This window comes from Etheostoma spectabile, chromosome 9 (genome assembly GCF_008692095.1).
Source record: "Etheostoma spectabile isolate EspeVRDwgs_2016 chromosome 9, UIUC_Espe_1.0, whole genome shotgun sequence".
In the NCBI taxonomy this organism is placed as follows: domain Eukaryota; kingdom Metazoa; phylum Chordata; class Actinopteri; order Perciformes; family Percidae; genus Etheostoma; species Etheostoma spectabile.
Genome location: NC_045741.1, coordinates 15188041 through 15207016, shown reverse-complemented (window position 1 = coordinate 15207016; position 18976 = coordinate 15188041). Strand labels below are relative to the sequence as shown.

The 18976-nt window shown below is 39.9% G+C and overlaps 1 protein-coding gene across 6 annotated transcripts in view; it reads right to left on the bottom strand.

Annotated features, from left to right (window-relative positions):
- The window catches only part of LOC116696145 (cAMP-specific 3',5'-cyclic phosphodiesterase 4C), an 81825-nt gene that overhangs the window by 32486 nt on the left and 30363 nt on the right, over positions 1-18976 (bottom strand). For 2 of the 6 annotated variants that reach the window (XM_032526908.1, XM_032526910.1), the window contains exon 1: positions 15122-15519. The exons of 2 other annotated variants lie outside the window; for them this stretch is intronic. In XM_032526908.1, coding sequence (XP_032382799.1) covers positions 15122-15357 — 236 coding nt within the window. In that variant the 5' untranslated portion in view covers positions 15358-15519. Of the gene's footprint in view, positions 1-3990; positions 4501-15121; positions 15520-18976 lie in introns of those variants that run through there. 2 more of the 6 variants (XM_032526913.1, XM_032526914.1) reach the window with 2 other exon arrangements.

Genomic DNA, 18976 nt, shown 5'->3' with positions numbered 1-18976 from the left:
CGGGTACAGGAGGACAACAACTGCAAAAACTGGAGCAGTCCATGACGAGGAGATGCACTGCAGTACTTAATGCAGCTGGTGGCCACACCAGATATTCACTGTAACTTTTGATTTTTTCCCCCCTTTGTTCAGGGACACATTATTCCATTTCTGTGAAACTTGTTCAGTTTATGTCTTAGTTGTTATGTTCATGCACATAATTAGTGAAGTTTGCTGGAAAAATAAATAAAAGCAGTTGAAAGTGAGAGGATGTTCATTTTTTTGCTGAGTTCATACCCCAATTCTTTAAGTGACCCTCGCTGTCCACTGTTGCTCTGGTTGCCCTTACTCTTTCTATAAAGCTGGGTAGAGAATTGTTTGCTAACTGCAAAGAGAGTATGCAAGTATGGCAGCCCCGCCCGCACATTGCCGGAAGAAATCTACCTAAAAGGAAAAATGAAGAGCATGTTGGAAATACAGTTAAAAGAAAATGTACAGAGAAGTTGTGCTTCACAAAAGAACTAGGAAAGGAAAAATCTTGTTTTTATAGCTTGTTGAAAAATATTTGGGCCGGTAAGTTTATCCACCATTGGCAGAAAGACCAAAAAGTACAATTTGGACCCTAACAATAGATATAACTGATTTATATAACCTAACTGTATGAGTCAATGTCTAGTTGACATCAGTGATTCGTGCTGGGAGGTAAAACATGATGAGTAAGTCAGAGTCTGACTAGAGTCTTCATTATCATCCTAATCATCATCTCATCACCACTGAGTAACAATGACAAGCATGAAAGGAATATATGAGTTTGTTTAACACATCAAACTACCTGACAAATCAACAGTACTGTAGGCTGCAAGTAAAAATTATGTAAGTACAGTGATATAAGAAGACAGGAGAGGGTGTGATAGAGCAGCAGAAGTCGGAAAAGTAAAGGACAGGACAGAAAGTAAAAAGACAAGATAGAATATGACACTAACAGAAAGTGAGAGTCGCATTTTAGATAACGGAGCTTAGAAGAGATAACTATATCAGGCAGTAAGTAAAGAGGAGGTGAGTGAAAACTCACTGATGCCCTTTCACACACGGCAAACTCCTACATCATCATAACCCTAAAAGCAGAAGCAGAATGTATGCACTGACAGACATGAATTTCTGTATGCCAAAACTAACTGTTCTCTAACTTTACGAGGTAAAGCGATGACGAGCAGCATGTTTCTGTGTAGGAATTAATGGAAAATACACAGGCTGCAGGGTTAAAAGGAATTGGACGATTATAAAATACACTCTACTTTTCTCCACTGCTTTTTGACTGTGCTATTACACACATGTGGTCAATCCATCAGGCCTATAAATACGTCTGAGTCGGCGTTCATTAGCAATTTCCATTTGTAGATTTTTTTAATGGTGGGTTGACATTATAAGGACACTTTGATCCCCCTCCTCACCCAACAAAGCAGATGTCGTTATGACTTCTGAAAGGCCGGCTGCAAAATTAGTCACATTTCCTCTGTGACTTCTAAAGCAGCAGCCTCTTTCAGGTATACTCATCTGGTAAGAATGAAGTGTGTGTATGTGTGTGTGTGTGTGTGTGTGTGTGTGTGTGTGTTTGTGTGTTGCATTTGATGCATTTGCTATAAAAAATGAAGAAAAAACAATCAAGAGTGATATATGTATGGGCTGTAATTGATTTTAACAAAACCGATGTGTTTTTTTAAAATTGATAAAGCAGCATTAAAGGGGACATAGTATGCTTTTCCGTATTTTCTGTCATAACTACAATGTTATAATGTTGGATTTCCTACTTCCATTTTAGAGAAATCCCAGTGAGCTAAAACGTTTCGATTTCCAACAGTTCTGAACGCTCTAGTTTCAACAGTTTTTTCTACTCTCTGCTAAGTATTACGCAACTCTAAACCGGAGTTCTCTGATTGGTTATCTGCTCCAGGCAGGAACGACTGAAGTATTTCTTAAGCTTCCGCTGTGTTAACATTGTCGCATGTAGCTACATGCTACGGCTGTAAATGTCATCTTGGCTGCCAGTGTGGTTAAATTCTCTCAGATTCCGGATCGCGTTGCTCCTAAAACACTTCTGGTTATAGAGTATTTTGTTTAAAAGCCTTATCTGCAATTTCTTTTACGTTAGCCTACTGCTAAATATTAAGTAGCTGCATGCTGACACCACATAGCTGTTGCTAAGCGGCTAATGTTGGTTATTTCTCTCCAATATTGGGTCACTTTACTTCTGAGACATGTTTGTGTAGTATGTGGTTTATAAAGCCTTTACTGGTGATATTTCAAGGTAAATCCTGCTAAACTCCGTTGCATAAGCTCCAGCTGAAACGTCAGCTATACTAGTGAAACGACAGCGTAGGCTGCGGAGCGAAGTACTGACTGCAGAAACACTCTGGCCAATCAGAGCCATCTTTGTTGGAAGGGGCTTAAAGAGACGGGTGCTCCTACACAGTGTCCCATACAGAGAGGGACTACAGGTGCAACAGCCATGGGCAGAATGAGAAAAATAAAGTTGTTGAACATTAAAGCATGTTGTGATGTTCTAATACAAACACAAAATACAAGTAGGCCTACTGTATAAAGGTAACATTTTCACATTAAAATGTCTAAAATGACTAGACCTAGTGTGTGTGTGTGCACATTATTTGGTGAAATGTGTTTAAGTGTGTAAAAAACAAGCAAACACCTCAGATAGAAAGAATATTTCAGGTGTATGTTTTTCGGTGTACCGAGAAAATAAACATTTAATTGTGTTTTGCTACAAACTTTGTAGTAATTAATAAGGTATAAACACTGTCAAAACTTCAAGCATCACCACACACACACCTATATTCAGATCTTCCCTGTAGAGCCACTTCTGTCCACCTGACTCATCATTACACTAATTTATGATCTTACTGCTGTAAAACCATCTGGATTAAAGACAGCAGAATCACTCAGATTATGAACTGGTAGTAGAATTATGCATGCTTGTGACAAATTTATGTTATGAAATCTTACTACCATGATGTCAAAAATATCAAAAGAGGTCCCCGTACACCCACTACTAGCACAGTAGCACAGACAAAGGATGACTGTAGGGATATTATGGTGATTATGCGATTTCAGGAAACTAAATGTAAATACTGTCAAATATCATTAACCACTGAGATCACTGTAAACTCTGAGTAGCACAGAATCAGTGTAGTGTGAGTCAAGTATGATCATGATGGGGTACAAATGCAATGTCACTTTAAATGTTACACGCTAAGTAACACCAAAAGATTACGAATCTCATATGAATATTAAAGGGATATTTTAGAGGCAGAAATTCCAGAAATTATGCAATGAGGGCCGCTTCAAGAATATTATGATGCAATCAAAAGAATTCAGACATTTCTTTTGCATAATAAATTCATTTGTTTTCTTAAATATTAGTATACTAGTATTGGGGTAGCACTAACACAGTGCAAACCACTGCAGTATAGTAAAATGTATAATATTATATATAGTAACACATTCCACTATAGTCACAAGTATAATATTCTAATGACTAGTCAAAAATATTGTAATAATAAACTCAGTTTTGAGTGCTCGATATTGTAGAGGTGGTGGGTTCAATATCACAAATACCCTAAATATTAATGGAACTTTATTAATAAATACCTCTCATGACAAATATTAAAGATATTTTTTAGTACAAAAGACATGAAAAGTAGTAAATGCTTTCCTGACCTTTATAAATATATACTGTATATAGGTTTTCATGAGGCTGTGACCACTCATCTTATAAAAATCCTACCATAGGAAATAAAGACTATTAATTATCATTAAAACACTATACCTCATTACTGAATGCAACTAAATAAAAGTAAGAATTGTATATAATTAATATTACAATATTTTAATCATCATCTTATTGTTTGTCATCTGAAGAAAAAAAAAAAGAATAGACAGCAGTTTGTTTAGAGTTGTGCAACTACAACATCTGGATTAAAACCACATCTGGCCTACCGCCTGCGTTTCTGCACAATGTCGATGGGCCGGTTGACAGCGCACGGCGACCCGCAGATATTCCCATTCCTCACTTTGAAGTAGCGATCCTGGACTGAGGGGGCTAGATACACACAGTTAGTCGGTAAACTCATGTTTGTGGTTGATTTTTGTCTCCCTTCTGCTCTGTTCTTGACTAATCCTCCTCTTCCTCCTCTTCTGGGAGCTCCTCTCCTCGGCTCTTGTGCGCGCTCTCCTCTGCCTCCACACCACACCAGGTTTCCATTGAGGCGTAGACAGACGGAGGAAAGCCCTCCTCGGTGTGTTTTAGCAGCATGGCTCCAGTCCAGAAACAAGTCGAGGGGGAAAAAAAGGAAAGGGGATCAAAGCAGAGTGGGTCATTTCCTCAGCGCTGCTGTTTCTTGTGGTTTTGGAGAGCGGAACGTGGCGAGCTAAAGCTGTTGGTTTCAAATCTACATTAAAAAGTTCAGCGCTGAACTCTTTGTTTTCTGGAGAGACACTCCTCCCTCTCTACCTCCCTCCCTCTTTCTCTATGGCTCTCTCTGTGCCTCACTGGCACATGGACAACTGAGGCTTTAAAAAAGACATGAACTATGTGTGAGTGCATGTGCAGTATGTGTGTGTGTGTGTGTGAGTGAGGGAGATAGAGGGGGGTCTGTGGTCGTAGTAGTTTCATCACGTGTATGGGTGCGTGTACAGTGAGTCTGTGTGAATATACAGTATGTGGTGTAAACTGTATATGCATTGTGTGTTTCAGAGACCAGCACCTCGGAAAAGAAAAATCTGAGGCAGTGTGGCAGCCTCCCGCGGATATTTTAATTGTTTTAACACACACACACACACACACACACACACACACACACACACACACCTTGATCACAATTTAACACTAATTCTCAATTAGCTTCACATCTAATCTATGAAAACCCATTCATGCATTTCCACGGTTTTAAATTGTTCTATATGTTTTTATTGATGGTTTTAGAACTGCACCATATACAGTCCATTTATAGCAACAGGTTTAATTATATAAATAACAGGACAATTCTGAGCTCCACCTGCAGCGTGCTCCAGTGGAGGAGCACCAGTTCAGTTTCAGCAGTCAGGGAGTGATAGACTTACTGGACCTGATGATCTCAACAACTGACGATCTCGCTACTGTCGACATCACAGACAAATATTTGTCTTTTAAGAAATAGATCAGGCGGACGAGTCAGACGTGTTGGAGGCACATGAAGGAGGACGTGGAGTGCGGTAGGCTTTAAAATGTCAGACGTATAAAATACTGACTAAGCCTTTCCAAAGCGGTGACATGATGAGGATGTGGAGGCAGAATCTGATGTTTTGCCTTCAGCTGTTCTCTAGACCTGCTAAAGTTGACCAGGTTTATCTGAAAGCTGCTCCCTGAACTCTTTTTCCACTCTAGATCTAAATAAAATGGGTGTATTTAAGTACACTTTGTGACATTTGTATAGACTTGCCTCAGTTTCATATAAAAGCCATGCTACTGCACTGTAATATGCTATTGGCTGATTTTATGGTAAAAGCTGTGGGCTCATAGTATTTAATTTCCACACTGAGTTCAAGACATTGGACTACATTTGTGGCTCAGTTGCTCAGAAATATTAACAAAATTCAAGGCAATCAGGTAAATATTCCCCTGCATTTGTGGAAACAAAAGAAGCTCACTGTTCAGCTGAAATACCAATGATTCTTCAGAATTGCTTGTTGGATGGTCGAAAAGCTTCGGAAGCACCTTTTGGACATCAGATTTGTACGGTCCTTATTTGTTTCCTTTTCCCCACCGTAGATGTTTTAATATACTTTTAGAGATGTCCCTTTAAACTTTGGAATTCAATAAAGTGGGAACAAAGTTAATTAAAATAATAATTACAAAAAATAATTATTTCGTTCTATTTCACAAAAGAGACGGACAATGACTAATCTGTGTTCCATATTTGTCTAATAAACCGTGGCCCTGTATTCATTCACACTGACACCCCCGAACAAACCACATTTTCCCTATTCACCACCTGTCAGGCAATGCACTAGACGCTTACATAAATGCATATGGTGGTGGCCGTCCGTTATGTTGATCTGGCTGATTACATGGGCTGAGAGTGCCTCCCTGCATAGGACCACTCTGTCCTTGGAAGAGTCCCTTAGAAGAGTTACTGCTTTGACAACACATGAAACCCTTCCAACATGATACGTTGATTTATGTTAGTCTCACTTTCAGAATGATTTCTTGTAAACTAACTTGAGTTTAAAATCATGCAGTGGAATAATGGCTGAAAACAAACAGACAAAGCACGGACTTTATGGACAGTTCTCGCGCATCCCAAAAACTTTCACAACTTTTTCTTTGTGTACATTTTTAAAACCGAGAACCATGAAACAAGTATGACGTTTTTTTGTGGAGTTATTTACAATAGCACTGAGCTGTATCCCAAGTTTTGTCTAACTAATCTAAAACCCCGTATCACTTCCACCAATGCTCTCTTCCTTCCTTGAGCAACGTGCTTGTGAAACATGTTGGACCTCAAAACAGACGCACGGGTGGAGGTTTGCTGAGAAAGAGGTGTTTGTGAGGCCGCCATGTAACCAAATCTACCAGGCAAATGACTTCTACAGTCCAGCTGGCTGCTGGCTCCTATGACAACATAGCGTCTGGTAATGAGAATAAGCTGCCAGGGGGAGTGTCATTCATGTGTGTGTGCATGTGTGTTTGGCAGGGTGAGAAAGTTCACATATAAGTGTTTGTGTGCATCTGTACCAAGTTCATACTGATATACAGTACGTATCAAGTGTTATTGGACTTTTATCAAAATATCAGATTATCAGTCCTTTTTAGTGAAGTTTCACAGCAATGTAATTCCCCGTTTAAAGACAGTAATGTATTCTGGAGACTCTGTTTCTCTTAAACACCTTTGTCCGCACATTGTCATTACCGCAGTGAATTTGTGACATCAGAGCAGAGAAAGACTTGCACCACCTAGTGGAGAAATCACACATTTCTTTGAGTGCAGAGTTCCAACCATGCAGTCTGCAGGTTTTTGTTTCAGCTGGTTGTTACTGTGGCTGGTTGCAATGGTTAGCATCCCTTTACCCAGACAGGAGGAGTTTATCAGAGAGCTGCTTTAGTCAGAATTAAAATTTGCATTCATGCCACAGAGTGTACATCAACATGGTCACAGCGTCTCTCAGGTCACCAATTTAAAACAGCGTGAAGAGAAACAATCACACTTAAAGCAACACCAACAACTATTTTGTACCTTAAAATAATGTTTCCAAAATCGTTTCAGTGGTTCATCAACTCGTAACAGGGTGAACGGCACTTCTGCAACCGCTTTCCAACTCTCTATCAGCTAAAACGGCACTATGCAAGTTTGCCAGATTGGGTAGTGGATCTGTAGTTTGAATGGAAAATTCCGTTTCCAACCTGTAGGGGGACCAAAGACAAAACATGCTTTTTTTTTTCTTTTTTCATTTATTTATGTATTTATTAAGGACAGCGACATTCAATAACATTTCTGTAAATGTGCCAGTGTTAGTTAGCCAGCTAATTATCAACTGTATTCCTTTGGCTAGAATGTTATGAGAATCATGGTTCTCACAGCAACCACCTTGGTGTTGCTTTAATCAGACCTTTCTAATTATGGTTTGTGCTGCTTTTACAGTACACGCAGTCCTCTTACACATGTCTGATTTGTGGCAATGGGACCTGTGGTTGCTGCTTAGTTCATATTCATATTGAAGTCATGCCGCTTCTTGTGTGCCTCCCACAAAACACACAACCTGCAGTTGCAGTTGAACAGAATGTGTTACTTTAGAGGGTAGTGTCTCTTCATGTGGTTGTTTTTTGGCTTTAATCTTTATTTGTCCAAGATAGGTTGACCAAGCATGTTTTAGAATTTCCAACAACACCTACATTCCCATTCACTGAGTTTTATCTGGGACATCAAAGAATGTTGATATTCACCCAATATGTGAGTAATGCTGATTCAGTCTGCTGAAGATGGACTGACTATCCAGCAGAGGGCGCACTGTGCATAGAAACTATCCTACATTTACACACAGGAGCAAAACAGACACACTCTAGAGCACTGTTGGAAGTTTGAAGGAATGGAAACATGTTGTCTTACATCAAATGTGGGTTAATGACCATTGAGGAAGCAATATAGCAGAAGGCCAATCACGCACCACTGGAGCTACATAACTAGCCAGAATACAGAGCAACACGCGCCCGCAACACTTCAACTTAGACTGTGAACAACACATACTGGACACAGTGACTGATCTATATCCCCTTTCCTTAGCTGATGCTCCATAAACTTAGAAAATGATCTTGTTAAGTGGTAAGAAGCTCCAGTACTTACAAATTTTTACAACTGAACAATATCCAAAAAAATACACTCAGTAACTACTATAAAACAGGTGAAACATATGAGAAAACAGCCGAGTAAACATATTGAAAATGACACCTGATTGTCAGCTTTTAGCACACATTTTGATTAACCTAGCATCTCAACTTCAGGAGCAAAATGACCTCAAAGTACCAATAGCAGTTCTCTAGTGGAACAATCAATATGGATTTTTGGAATGGGTGGCTGTGGCAGGGGTGTGTGTGTGTGTGTGTGTGTGTGTGTGTGTGTGTGTGTGTGGGTGTACAGTATACACGAAAAACGAGAAACACATGTCACAATCACGTGTTATGTGTAGCCAGGCTGGCGGGGCTGAGGAACTATTCCAGGCTCAAGGGTTTTATTTTGGGGGTCTGTTGTGTTATTGTTCCCCCCCCCCCCCACACACACACACACACACCACCCACACCCACACAAACACTCTTGCTCTGCTTGTACTCAGCTGTGACCGTACTAGGCCAGAAACAAGTCTCCTATTGGGAATGCACTGGATGATAAGCTGAGACCAACATGGGACTGAGCAGAGTGCCTCAGTTAGGCAGTTTCACACAGCTCTAATCTTTAAAGGATCTTTTTTTTTATATTTGTAGTTTTGTTGTGTGTTAACAGGTGCATGAGTCATTTTTGCCGGGTAAGTCTCTGAACGACTTGCAAAATAATGACACAGTAACATTTCACAATTCCCCCAGTTTCCCTTACCCTTGAGTAGATCTTGACTGACAGATATGTAAAGTTGCCAGATAACAACACCACAGCATCTTTTAAATGCAACCTAGAACCCAAAGGATGCTCAATCAAAATCAACAGATTTGGGCTGTGGACAGGTGGTTACTGTTGCCTGTCACTTATTGTCAGTTCAGACAGAGAGAGCATTTAACGCCACTCTGATGCAAACTCTTTGACATCAACAATAACAAAGAAACATCAATTAAGGTAATTGTTACATGGTAATCAAGAAAGTTACAGCCTTGATAAATGTTTGGCATTTATCTTAGTTGGCAGGTTTCAGATTTTGAATGAGAAAATAACAAAGTCAGAGTCAGTCCCTTATTGTGCATCAGCAACATGCATAGCTATGTATTCACCAACACCCTCCCTCTGCTCACAGACTGACAACAATGTATCAGGCACAACACACACACACACACACACATATACTACATACACAGTGTCAGAGAAAAATGCCCTATTCACAAAATGAGGAACATGCACTTATAAAAATGTAAACTGTGCAGCAACTGTGCCTCTGCTTGAACACAAACATCTCCCGATGGTCCAACACTCACTTCAGTGCTCTGTGTTCAGTCAGCACAATTTGTCTTGGGTCATTGCGCTGAAAAATGTCTTTCAGCAAAAACAGGAAGTCTCTTGACTAATTTTGCCACAAACAAAACTAGCTTCCTCTCAAAAGCAGTTGGGTAAAATGCCAGCAAATAGAAAAACAGTGCAGCTCAAAAACCACCAAGTAACACACTTGCCTCAACGCTCAGGGTGCTGAGCAACACACACCCAACTATATGTGCCCAAAGGCTCATATCAGCGTCATCCAGTGCATGATTCAAGGTAATTAAACCCATGAAACTAAGTATTTTGTAACCTTATCAGACCAACTCTGGAATTATACAACCACCATGAGTTGCTCGATGGTGTGAATGTTTGAACAAATACTGTATATGCCAATTATCTCAGTCACTATTCAAATTAGATCCTTAAAGTAACTCAAAATTAAACCCTGCATGTTTTATCAAAAATTACAGTAAAACCAATGAATGTATAATGTTCCGTTTAAAAATAGCCACGTCTGTTACTGTTGCCTAGACAGTGAAACTAACACTCTGGGTGTGAGAGCCATGTGTGCAGCTGTACTTTGCAGCGTGTATGAACACTCCTTCTCATGAATATTAGCGCTGATAAGATGCCAGATGCATAGTTTAGGAACATACCCCAAGCACGAGTGTCTCCGACCGTGTCCGAAGCCAGTCAGCACCCCATTCCTTGCCATTCGGTGGTCTTTGTTCATTGTCCCTTAAGCTCATACGAGACACTCGTGGCCGTAAAAAAAATAACCTGAACATCTGAACAGAGCCTCTTGAGGATTCTTGAACTTTACAACTCAGTCTGTAACTTTTCTCCCATTAATCACCGGGCGGTTCTGACTTGACTCCATGAGGTTTTGTATTGCAATAGACCAAAACACAGGAAGAGTCCAGGTGGGAAACGAAAACAAAAGTGACACAGTCAGATGAAGGACAGATCTGATTAATCTCCAGTGCCCCAGGATGCAGGAGAAACCATTGAGGAATGTTGAAGAGTTCTTCCACTGAGGTCCCAGGCAAGCCTCAACAAGGCTGACTGGAGTGTGATATTCAATTCGTCTCTCCAGAAGGAAGAAGCAAAAAGGGAGCAGTTGTAACTACAGTCTCAGCTGCATTGAAGGACTTTCCACAGTTGTCGTTCCTCTCTTAATGATTTGTTGTTGTTGTTGTTGTTGTAACTACCCAAACCAATCCCAGACGTAAAGTTGACTCTGAATAGCATGGAAGATCTGGAGAGAAATCTACAAACTATCAAAGTTGTTATTCTAATATTGTCAGTCACTCACTCTGTTTGCAGGAAAGGGGAAGGGTTGAGTTGCTGCTTTGAGCCATGATACTGCAGGGTAGCGTCAGCGAGGTTGACCTCTTCCTCCAGCAGTTTGAGAGCATTCAGAGTCCCCAGAGATTGCTGTGGGAGCTAAGGACAACCCACCAATGAGCTGTTGAGGAGTCTATTTTGTACAGAACATTCAATGCCGAGACAAATATGCAACAGCTCAACTTAAAAGTTTTGGTATCAAGAAAAAGGCAGATCTTCTTTCAAGCAACATTTTGAGATATTCAAGGTAAAGCGAAAGCAGTGAGTGAAGACTCTTTCAGAGACTAAAAATACTCCTACATTTAAACAGATTGAAAGGAACATTTTGGTGTGTCCCAACTTGTCAAAGGAAGATCTGAATCTACAGCGTGGCTGGAGGGTGTTTTCGTGTCTGGCAGAACTGGCTTGGCTCAACGCCTGACCCGACACCCTTCTTCAGCCAGGGGGGTATTTTTATTTTTATTGTTAGAGATGGTGCTGGGCAGGGTGGCAAGGGGTGTGTGTGTGTGTTGTGTGTGTGTGTGTGTGTGTGTGTGTGTGTGTGTGTGGTGGGAGGGCTGCAACTAACAATAATTTTCATTATAGATGAATCAGCAGATTAACAGTCCAAGATTACATCTCTAAATGTCTTCTTTTGTTCCATCAATACTCTAAAACCCAAAGATATTCAGTTAACAAAGATATGACAAAGAAAAGCAACAAATCCTCTCATTTTAGACTGTGGAACTAGAGACGGTTTTGCTTTTTTTCTTACTTCTTGTTTAAAGAATGCCTGAAATGATGAGTTATAATTTTTTTCAATCAGTTCCATTAATCGACTCAAAATATCAGCTCCAGTCTAAATGCTAGAAATAAAATAACAAAGACTAGTGTCGCACAATAACCAATCCTTATATAATATAAAATGATCTGTACACACACAAGACAGTTTATGGAGATCCTGGGGCATCTACAGGCATTGTTCCTGCTACATTTTAAATCCTTGATGAAAAAGAAAAACCAGGAAGGAAAACCAAACTACTACTTAAAGAGTGAGAAAGGTAGGAGAGGAGTGTGAAGATACATTTCACAACTTCTCTACACTTATTAACTTTTCACACATTATATGCTAGTAAGTCAGAAGCTAAAACATGAAATGGCGCTTGAGCCAATAGACTATTGACTAAGAGGAGAGATCACACCCCCCCCCCTACACACATCCTCCCTCTAAAATCCAACAACAGACTCCCAATAACGTTTTGACCCACAGAACACTGCGGTGAGATCTCACCAATACAGAGATGTTTAAACGATTTGCTTAAAATACAGTCTGTAAAATATGTGTTTCCGTTTGTTGTAAATGATGACATCTTCATGTGCCATCACCCGGACAAATACTTATGTTTTTATTCTAGACTTTCCCAACCAAATTACAATCATATAAAAATAATGTAACCTCTATAGTGTCTTTTATGGGTAGTTAAATCATAAAGGGCAACTTCTCTAATGTTCCCATAATTTCCACATTGCTTGCAACAGAGAGTGGACTGGCCATTGACAGCAGAGCTTTTGTTTCAAATTGCTAGTACTTAAAGTTTCAAACATTTCAGCTTCAGATATAGGTACACTTGTTACGTGTCGCCACCACAACCACTTCCCTCAACACTACATGAACACTGCAATCTAAAAAGAGGATGCTGTATGCTGTGTGCTGATACACAATTATCTTCTACATGTGATATAACCTGTTTTTCATGTTGTCGGTGCATTTATTTGACATGTATCCTAATAATAATAAACGGAAGTAATAGGATCAATAACTAGACTTATGAGTCTGTTATAACAGGCAAATGATTCCAGCATATTCAGATCCCTACCCTTAACAGGTGCCTTGATCTACTAAAGCCTTGTTGGGAATTGAACCTTTTATCTTTTTACTACTTTTACTTTGCTCTACCATTTATGCAGTTATGCAGCTTGAAAGTTGAAATCTACAATTATTTTATAATAATTCATTGAAATATTGAGATAATCCAATACATTTGCAAATAAATACTTAAAACAGCCTAAAGATGATTGTTTTTATGTTGTATGGCAAATGCACCCAAGTTTCATGTTCACCTGATGAAGTATGTTTTAATGCTGTATTAAGTACAGTAAACTAGAATTCTGAATACAATTTTTTTTGTGGAAAATGTGTATTTTTATGAGTGTAATTGTATCCGGGCAATTTTACTGTTGCTCTCCATCACCACAACTAATGATTAAGCTGCTTACTCTTGATTCCTAACTGTGATGAGTTACCCAAAAATGTTATTATTCCTTTCTCGCTGTACAAGAAACTTCCATGACAATATTATAATTATTAGAGTGCATTATACTATAAGCTAACCTCTTACAAACTGAACCATGGTGGTGTTACCGAAGGCTTTGCTCTGCTCTGTGAGCTTTTACTGTCTTATTTATTGCCAGGGAGATTTCCAGTTGTAAAATAATTGCTTGATTTTACTCTTTGACACACCTGGTGAAATTTGAATTGCTTTTCTCTGAAAACTGGCTGTGAGTTAGCTCGGCAAGGGAGCTTTTCTCATCAGAGTTTAATAAAAAATGTGTTGGTTGCACAAGCTTTAGCAATAAATGGATTAATGAGGAGTAATGAGACAGAGCAAAGGTGTGTGATGTCTATGGTATACGCTCTATGCACTTAACCAACATACCTCTGCGAATGCCACACCGCATGATATTATAAGATAAATATTCCTCTGGGTTTTCAAAGGTTCATTAGGCCCAATATTTTTTTTTCTCTAGCTGTGATCTTAGGTGTATGTATGTGAAACTGACAAGGAGGTAGTTTTCAAGTAAAACCACAGGACAAAAACCAACACTTCCAAACAGCTTGCAGCCACATGAAAGAGATCTCAGCCTCATGGTGACAGCATGTTAACAACATCAAATGACTGAGGACAACATTGTTGAGATAGCTGTGAAAAAACGCTGTTTATTCTCAGTATTAAATGTCCTAAAAGTTGAAACAGCTGTTTATAAAAGCAACAATTACTCCAATCATAATGCAGTGATTCTATGGAAAAGACCAACATTTCGTGAAAGCTCAATAAATAATTTTCTTCAAGCGTTTTAATTCAACAGTTGCTTACAAACATCCATCTACACTTGTAAACTTGTACTTTCATGACCTACTAATAACTGAAAAATTGGGGCTTTAGACAGCAGGGAGATTTTCCTTCCATCCAGCTTTCTCTGAGTTTCTTCAAATGACCTTACAGGTCATGGTTGTGCACATGGAAAATCTATTTTATACGTCACTACCCGCTAGCACTGCTATTTCTTGCATTGCTATTTTAAAAATCAGAAAATTACTTCTGCTATCTATACTTAACATTCTGTTCTGTTCTGAAATGACTAATAATCTCTATCCATCAAATTGCACTTCTGCAGATATCTTTTTAAATGTTTAAGACATAATATACCAATTTAGGCATTGTTATAACAAAATGTAATCGGCTCAATCTGTTCTGACGTCAAAGAGACACATGCTGCTTGTTTTCAGTCATGAGGAACAAATGGCACAGCATTAGCCAGCCTTGTGTTTACTGCGGTGATATGTCTGTAATCCCTCTGAACTCTTTGTCTCTGCTGAACAAAAACTTCAGGTCATAGATAAGCGGTCCAGCTGCTGCTAGAGGATCTCACCACTATTTGACCTTTGCCAGACCTGCTGAATGCAGCACTGAACACCTTAGGCATAGGCACAAAACAAGACACTCTCTTTCATTGCAAGAACAACGAGGTCCATTGAGATGACACTGGTCCCGACGTCAACAAAATCATGATTTCCCACAGTTACCTTCTCAGACAATCAGGCTTTTTTTGCCAAAGCAAACCCATGACAAACACTTTCATCACCACCTGAAACAACTTGAGTTTACTCAAGTTCAGCACGGCCTCTGTTTCAAAAAGACCTCTAATTTTCAACCGTAAAAATGCATTTACCTTATCCATGTATTACAACTTCTCTAGACAGAATCTTGTAAATCCTGACCATGTCATATCCATACCAAAGGTATTAATACTACCTGGGTGTGTGTGCCAAGGTGAAGCGCCTCTGCAGGGCAATGCTACGGTTCATGACGAGCTTGCGGAACAGCAGAGGAGAGTGACGGGGGGAGTTTCGAGGAGAGCTGCAGGGGGACGTCCTTGGAGATTGACAGGGTGATCCAGACGTTGACTGTGGTTTCCACTTGATGGGCCGAGTGCTTCTGAGTGGCAAGGAACCAGCCTCACCAGAGCTTTCCAAAACTGCCTCACTCATGCTGCCGTGTAAGGGTTTGACAAAACCTGGCCTCTTACGCTGATCTCTCGTGCAGCCCTCGCAGTCCTGACAGGTAGTACAGGTCGTCCATCCTCAGCAGCATTCTTCTAGGGAATTCCCAAAATAACTCTGAAGTCTGTCTTGTAATGATGCACTACATATTCAGAGACACTTGTGGGAGTCTCTGAACTCTTCAGATCCACTTTTACTTTATAGCTTGAGAATCTTCATTAACTCTCTCAACAGAGCATGTGCAGGCACTATTGATGGACACAGACACGAGTGCAGGAGTGAGCCCTCCTCTCAGCAGTAAGCTCTGTTTACACAACACTGAGCCCTGCCTAAATATGGCCAGGCCTGAATTATAGTGTTGCTAGTACCCCGGGTGAATTAGCTGTGTCCAGCACCCCCATCGTGCAGGAGTAAACTCCACATATGTTTTCTTCCTTGTTTCATCAGTGCACAACATTAAGTGTGTAGACACATGCCAGAGGTGTGCTGCGTTGAGCTGGCTGCAGCCTGGATAGATTTTGATGCTGGTCATTTGTGCCCTCTCTGTATAAAAACAGAGCCGAATTGAGATAAAAGATAACAGGAACCGCAGAAATGTCACGTCAACTTTTAGTCGTATCTCAAGTGAATACTGCTTTCCCAAAGGGGCTTAGGGGAGATGGAAAAACAAAGATCAAGCAGAGTTTCATGTTTGGCCCACAAACAGCCAGTCCCCCAAACCTCCTCTACCCAAATCCAAACCTTGTGAATTTCGCCAAAATATACAAACTAAAAGCCTAAATCTGCTTAGTACCTAAATATTTATAATATAATATATAATATAAGTACAGTAGCAAGCTGTTAATAAAAGTTGCAACTGCCTTCCATGCATAACAGTTCAGTTCATTTATACTCAGTCAGTACACCTAACATGTAACTTACAATACATGCTCCATCAGTTCATCAAATATTCAAGTTCAAACTATACTCAATCTCAGGGATTCAGAGATCAGGGAGGTTGTCAATGGTTGACTGTGTGTCAGGGATCAGCTGCATGCGGGCGACGACAGTATTAGCCCTGATGCTTCACTGATGCACTTAAGATGGCATCAGACAAAATGTGAAAACCATCAGAAATTGTTGGAGAACTATCATATTTAACAGGGTGGGGGAACTCTAGCTAGGTTAGCCATAGTTAGCAATACCAGTTGATAACAATGCATTATGCTGTATTCTGGGCGTACACCGTAGCAACATGTACACAGATAGAAGATGGACACTACTGTGTCTGTGTATGACTGAATTGATGAGACACAAATAAGACAGAAGTGCTATTAAACAGTAGATTCATACAGCTTTCACTACTGTTGAAGCTCGGAGCAGCCATGTTGGATTGTGAGGTCACGGTTTGGGAGGTTCTCACAACTTTCTAAGTCGGAAATTCGGCTTCAGGAAAGTGTTCAAATTTCCGACTGGAAACTTAGAAATTTGGATTTCTTAGTTTATCTGGAATGCACCATTATACTGGAATATTTTTAATCTAATTGCTGGTTAAATCAACACATTATTCTGTCAGTTTTATTACTCCATCAGAAAATAGATCAAGACAATGAAACTGCAAAAAATATCCGTCAATCAAACAGTGTGACTACAATGTCTTTATGTTGAAAAAGTCTGGGTTTCTGTGGATCGTGCCCTTTCCTTTGTCTGTTCAGTTATAGCAACATGCAAAGTCATTAGAAGAGCAAAATGTTAAAGCTCTTGTTAATTATGTTTAGGTTAAATCAGCCATGGGGGTAAGTAATGTGAATACTTAAAACCTACAATTACTGCCTTTTAGTTGTGTCTGTAAAGTATCTAAAGAGCATTAACATCTTTATGGCAAATCAGAAAAATTGTTAAACATTTATTATTCATCTTGTAATTATGTCTCTTTGTCACTCTGCATCCATTTTATGAAGCATTAAAGTAGTGAGATAGAAGGGCTCTTGAGCCTGAGGGGCCGACTGCCAAAGTACTGATTTAATTCGGGAGGGGTCAGGAGAGGTCACTGCAATGAGCTCACTAACAAAAACACAGCTGTGGTATGAAGTGGCGCCAAATGTGACCAGCAGATGGTGCCCACACACAAACATACAGTACGCACACACGCACGAACACACACACACACACACACACACACACAAACACACACACACACACACACACGATGATGCAGACTAATACACTGATGTGAACCACATGACATAAAGTCTGGATAACAAAATGTCAAATAATCCTATGGGGGTTTTACTTGGAGAAATTCAACTTCAGAGCATTAGTGAAATATTTTTCCAAGGCACCTTACAGCCTCATCTCCAGCATATGAGGACACAGTGGTGCTTTTTCAACCTCTAACCCTGGAAACAATCCTCATCATCTGCTAACAGTCTGCCATTATGCCTGTGACTGAATGTGTGGTTGACTGAGTGGGATTAAATAATTCAAAACACAAAAAAACCCTGTAGACTGAGTGGGCAGACTCAATCAAACCATGACATTATGAGTCAATGGGAGAAAAGACGAGGAGCTGAATCCCATGTTTTTTTCTTAAAGTGACTAATCCCAGGATATATGCAACTATTTATTCAACTGAGTCACACACCCTTCCTCCTTACCACCACCAACACCAGATCAAACACAACACACAGGCAGTGTTGGTTGAGATGACACACCACCAACACCCCACCACAACCACAACACAACACACCCCCACACACCACACACACCACACACCACACACACACACACAAACACACACACACACACACACACACACCACACACACCCCGCACACGTACCACACACACATACAGATATCTAAAATGCTTTATCAATTAAGCTTCAGTATCTGTAGGTGTAACTGCATAATGCTCAACCAAGGACCTTTAATAAAAAGAGATGGAAACCACATATCTACATAACCTACAATTTTATTCGAGTGACACACTTCCTCAAGGCTGGGTTTTTAATAAGTTTAAGTCTGTGTGTGTGTGTGTATGTGTGTGTGTGTGTGTGTGTGTGTGTGTGTTGTGTATGTGTGTGTGGTGTGTGTGTTTTCAGAGGTTAAGCTTCTATAATAAATGACCCTTTAGGTGCTTTGTGGTGATGCTGTGAAAGAACTGATAGAGGACCACGCTCTCGAAGCAGGAGAAAAGAGATTTGTGTCGTTTTTGGATGTAAGTGGATCTACAAGTAGGCAACAACACAGAAACAATACCACACCCAAAATGTGTTTCAGAGAACCAAAGTGTATCTGATACAGATATAACAAAACAAGATGGAAAATTACACATTACACACAATAATCACATATTTTCTTGTAGATTTCCAGTGATACTGAAATGAACATTTTAAACCATATTACATGAGCGAGGCATATTACATGAGGAGTGGCCAGCAGTGAGTTGTGTGTGAGTGTCATGGTTATTACTTCTTCTGTGTGTAAGGTCCATGTAGTTAGTCACGTATTGTGACTGTTGTGTGGACTCTACTGTCTTTGCCACGTGGTCACAATTTCTGATCATGTATTGTCTTTAAATGTTAAGTTAAGTTTCTTTTTACTATGCCTGCACCTGTGAGATATATA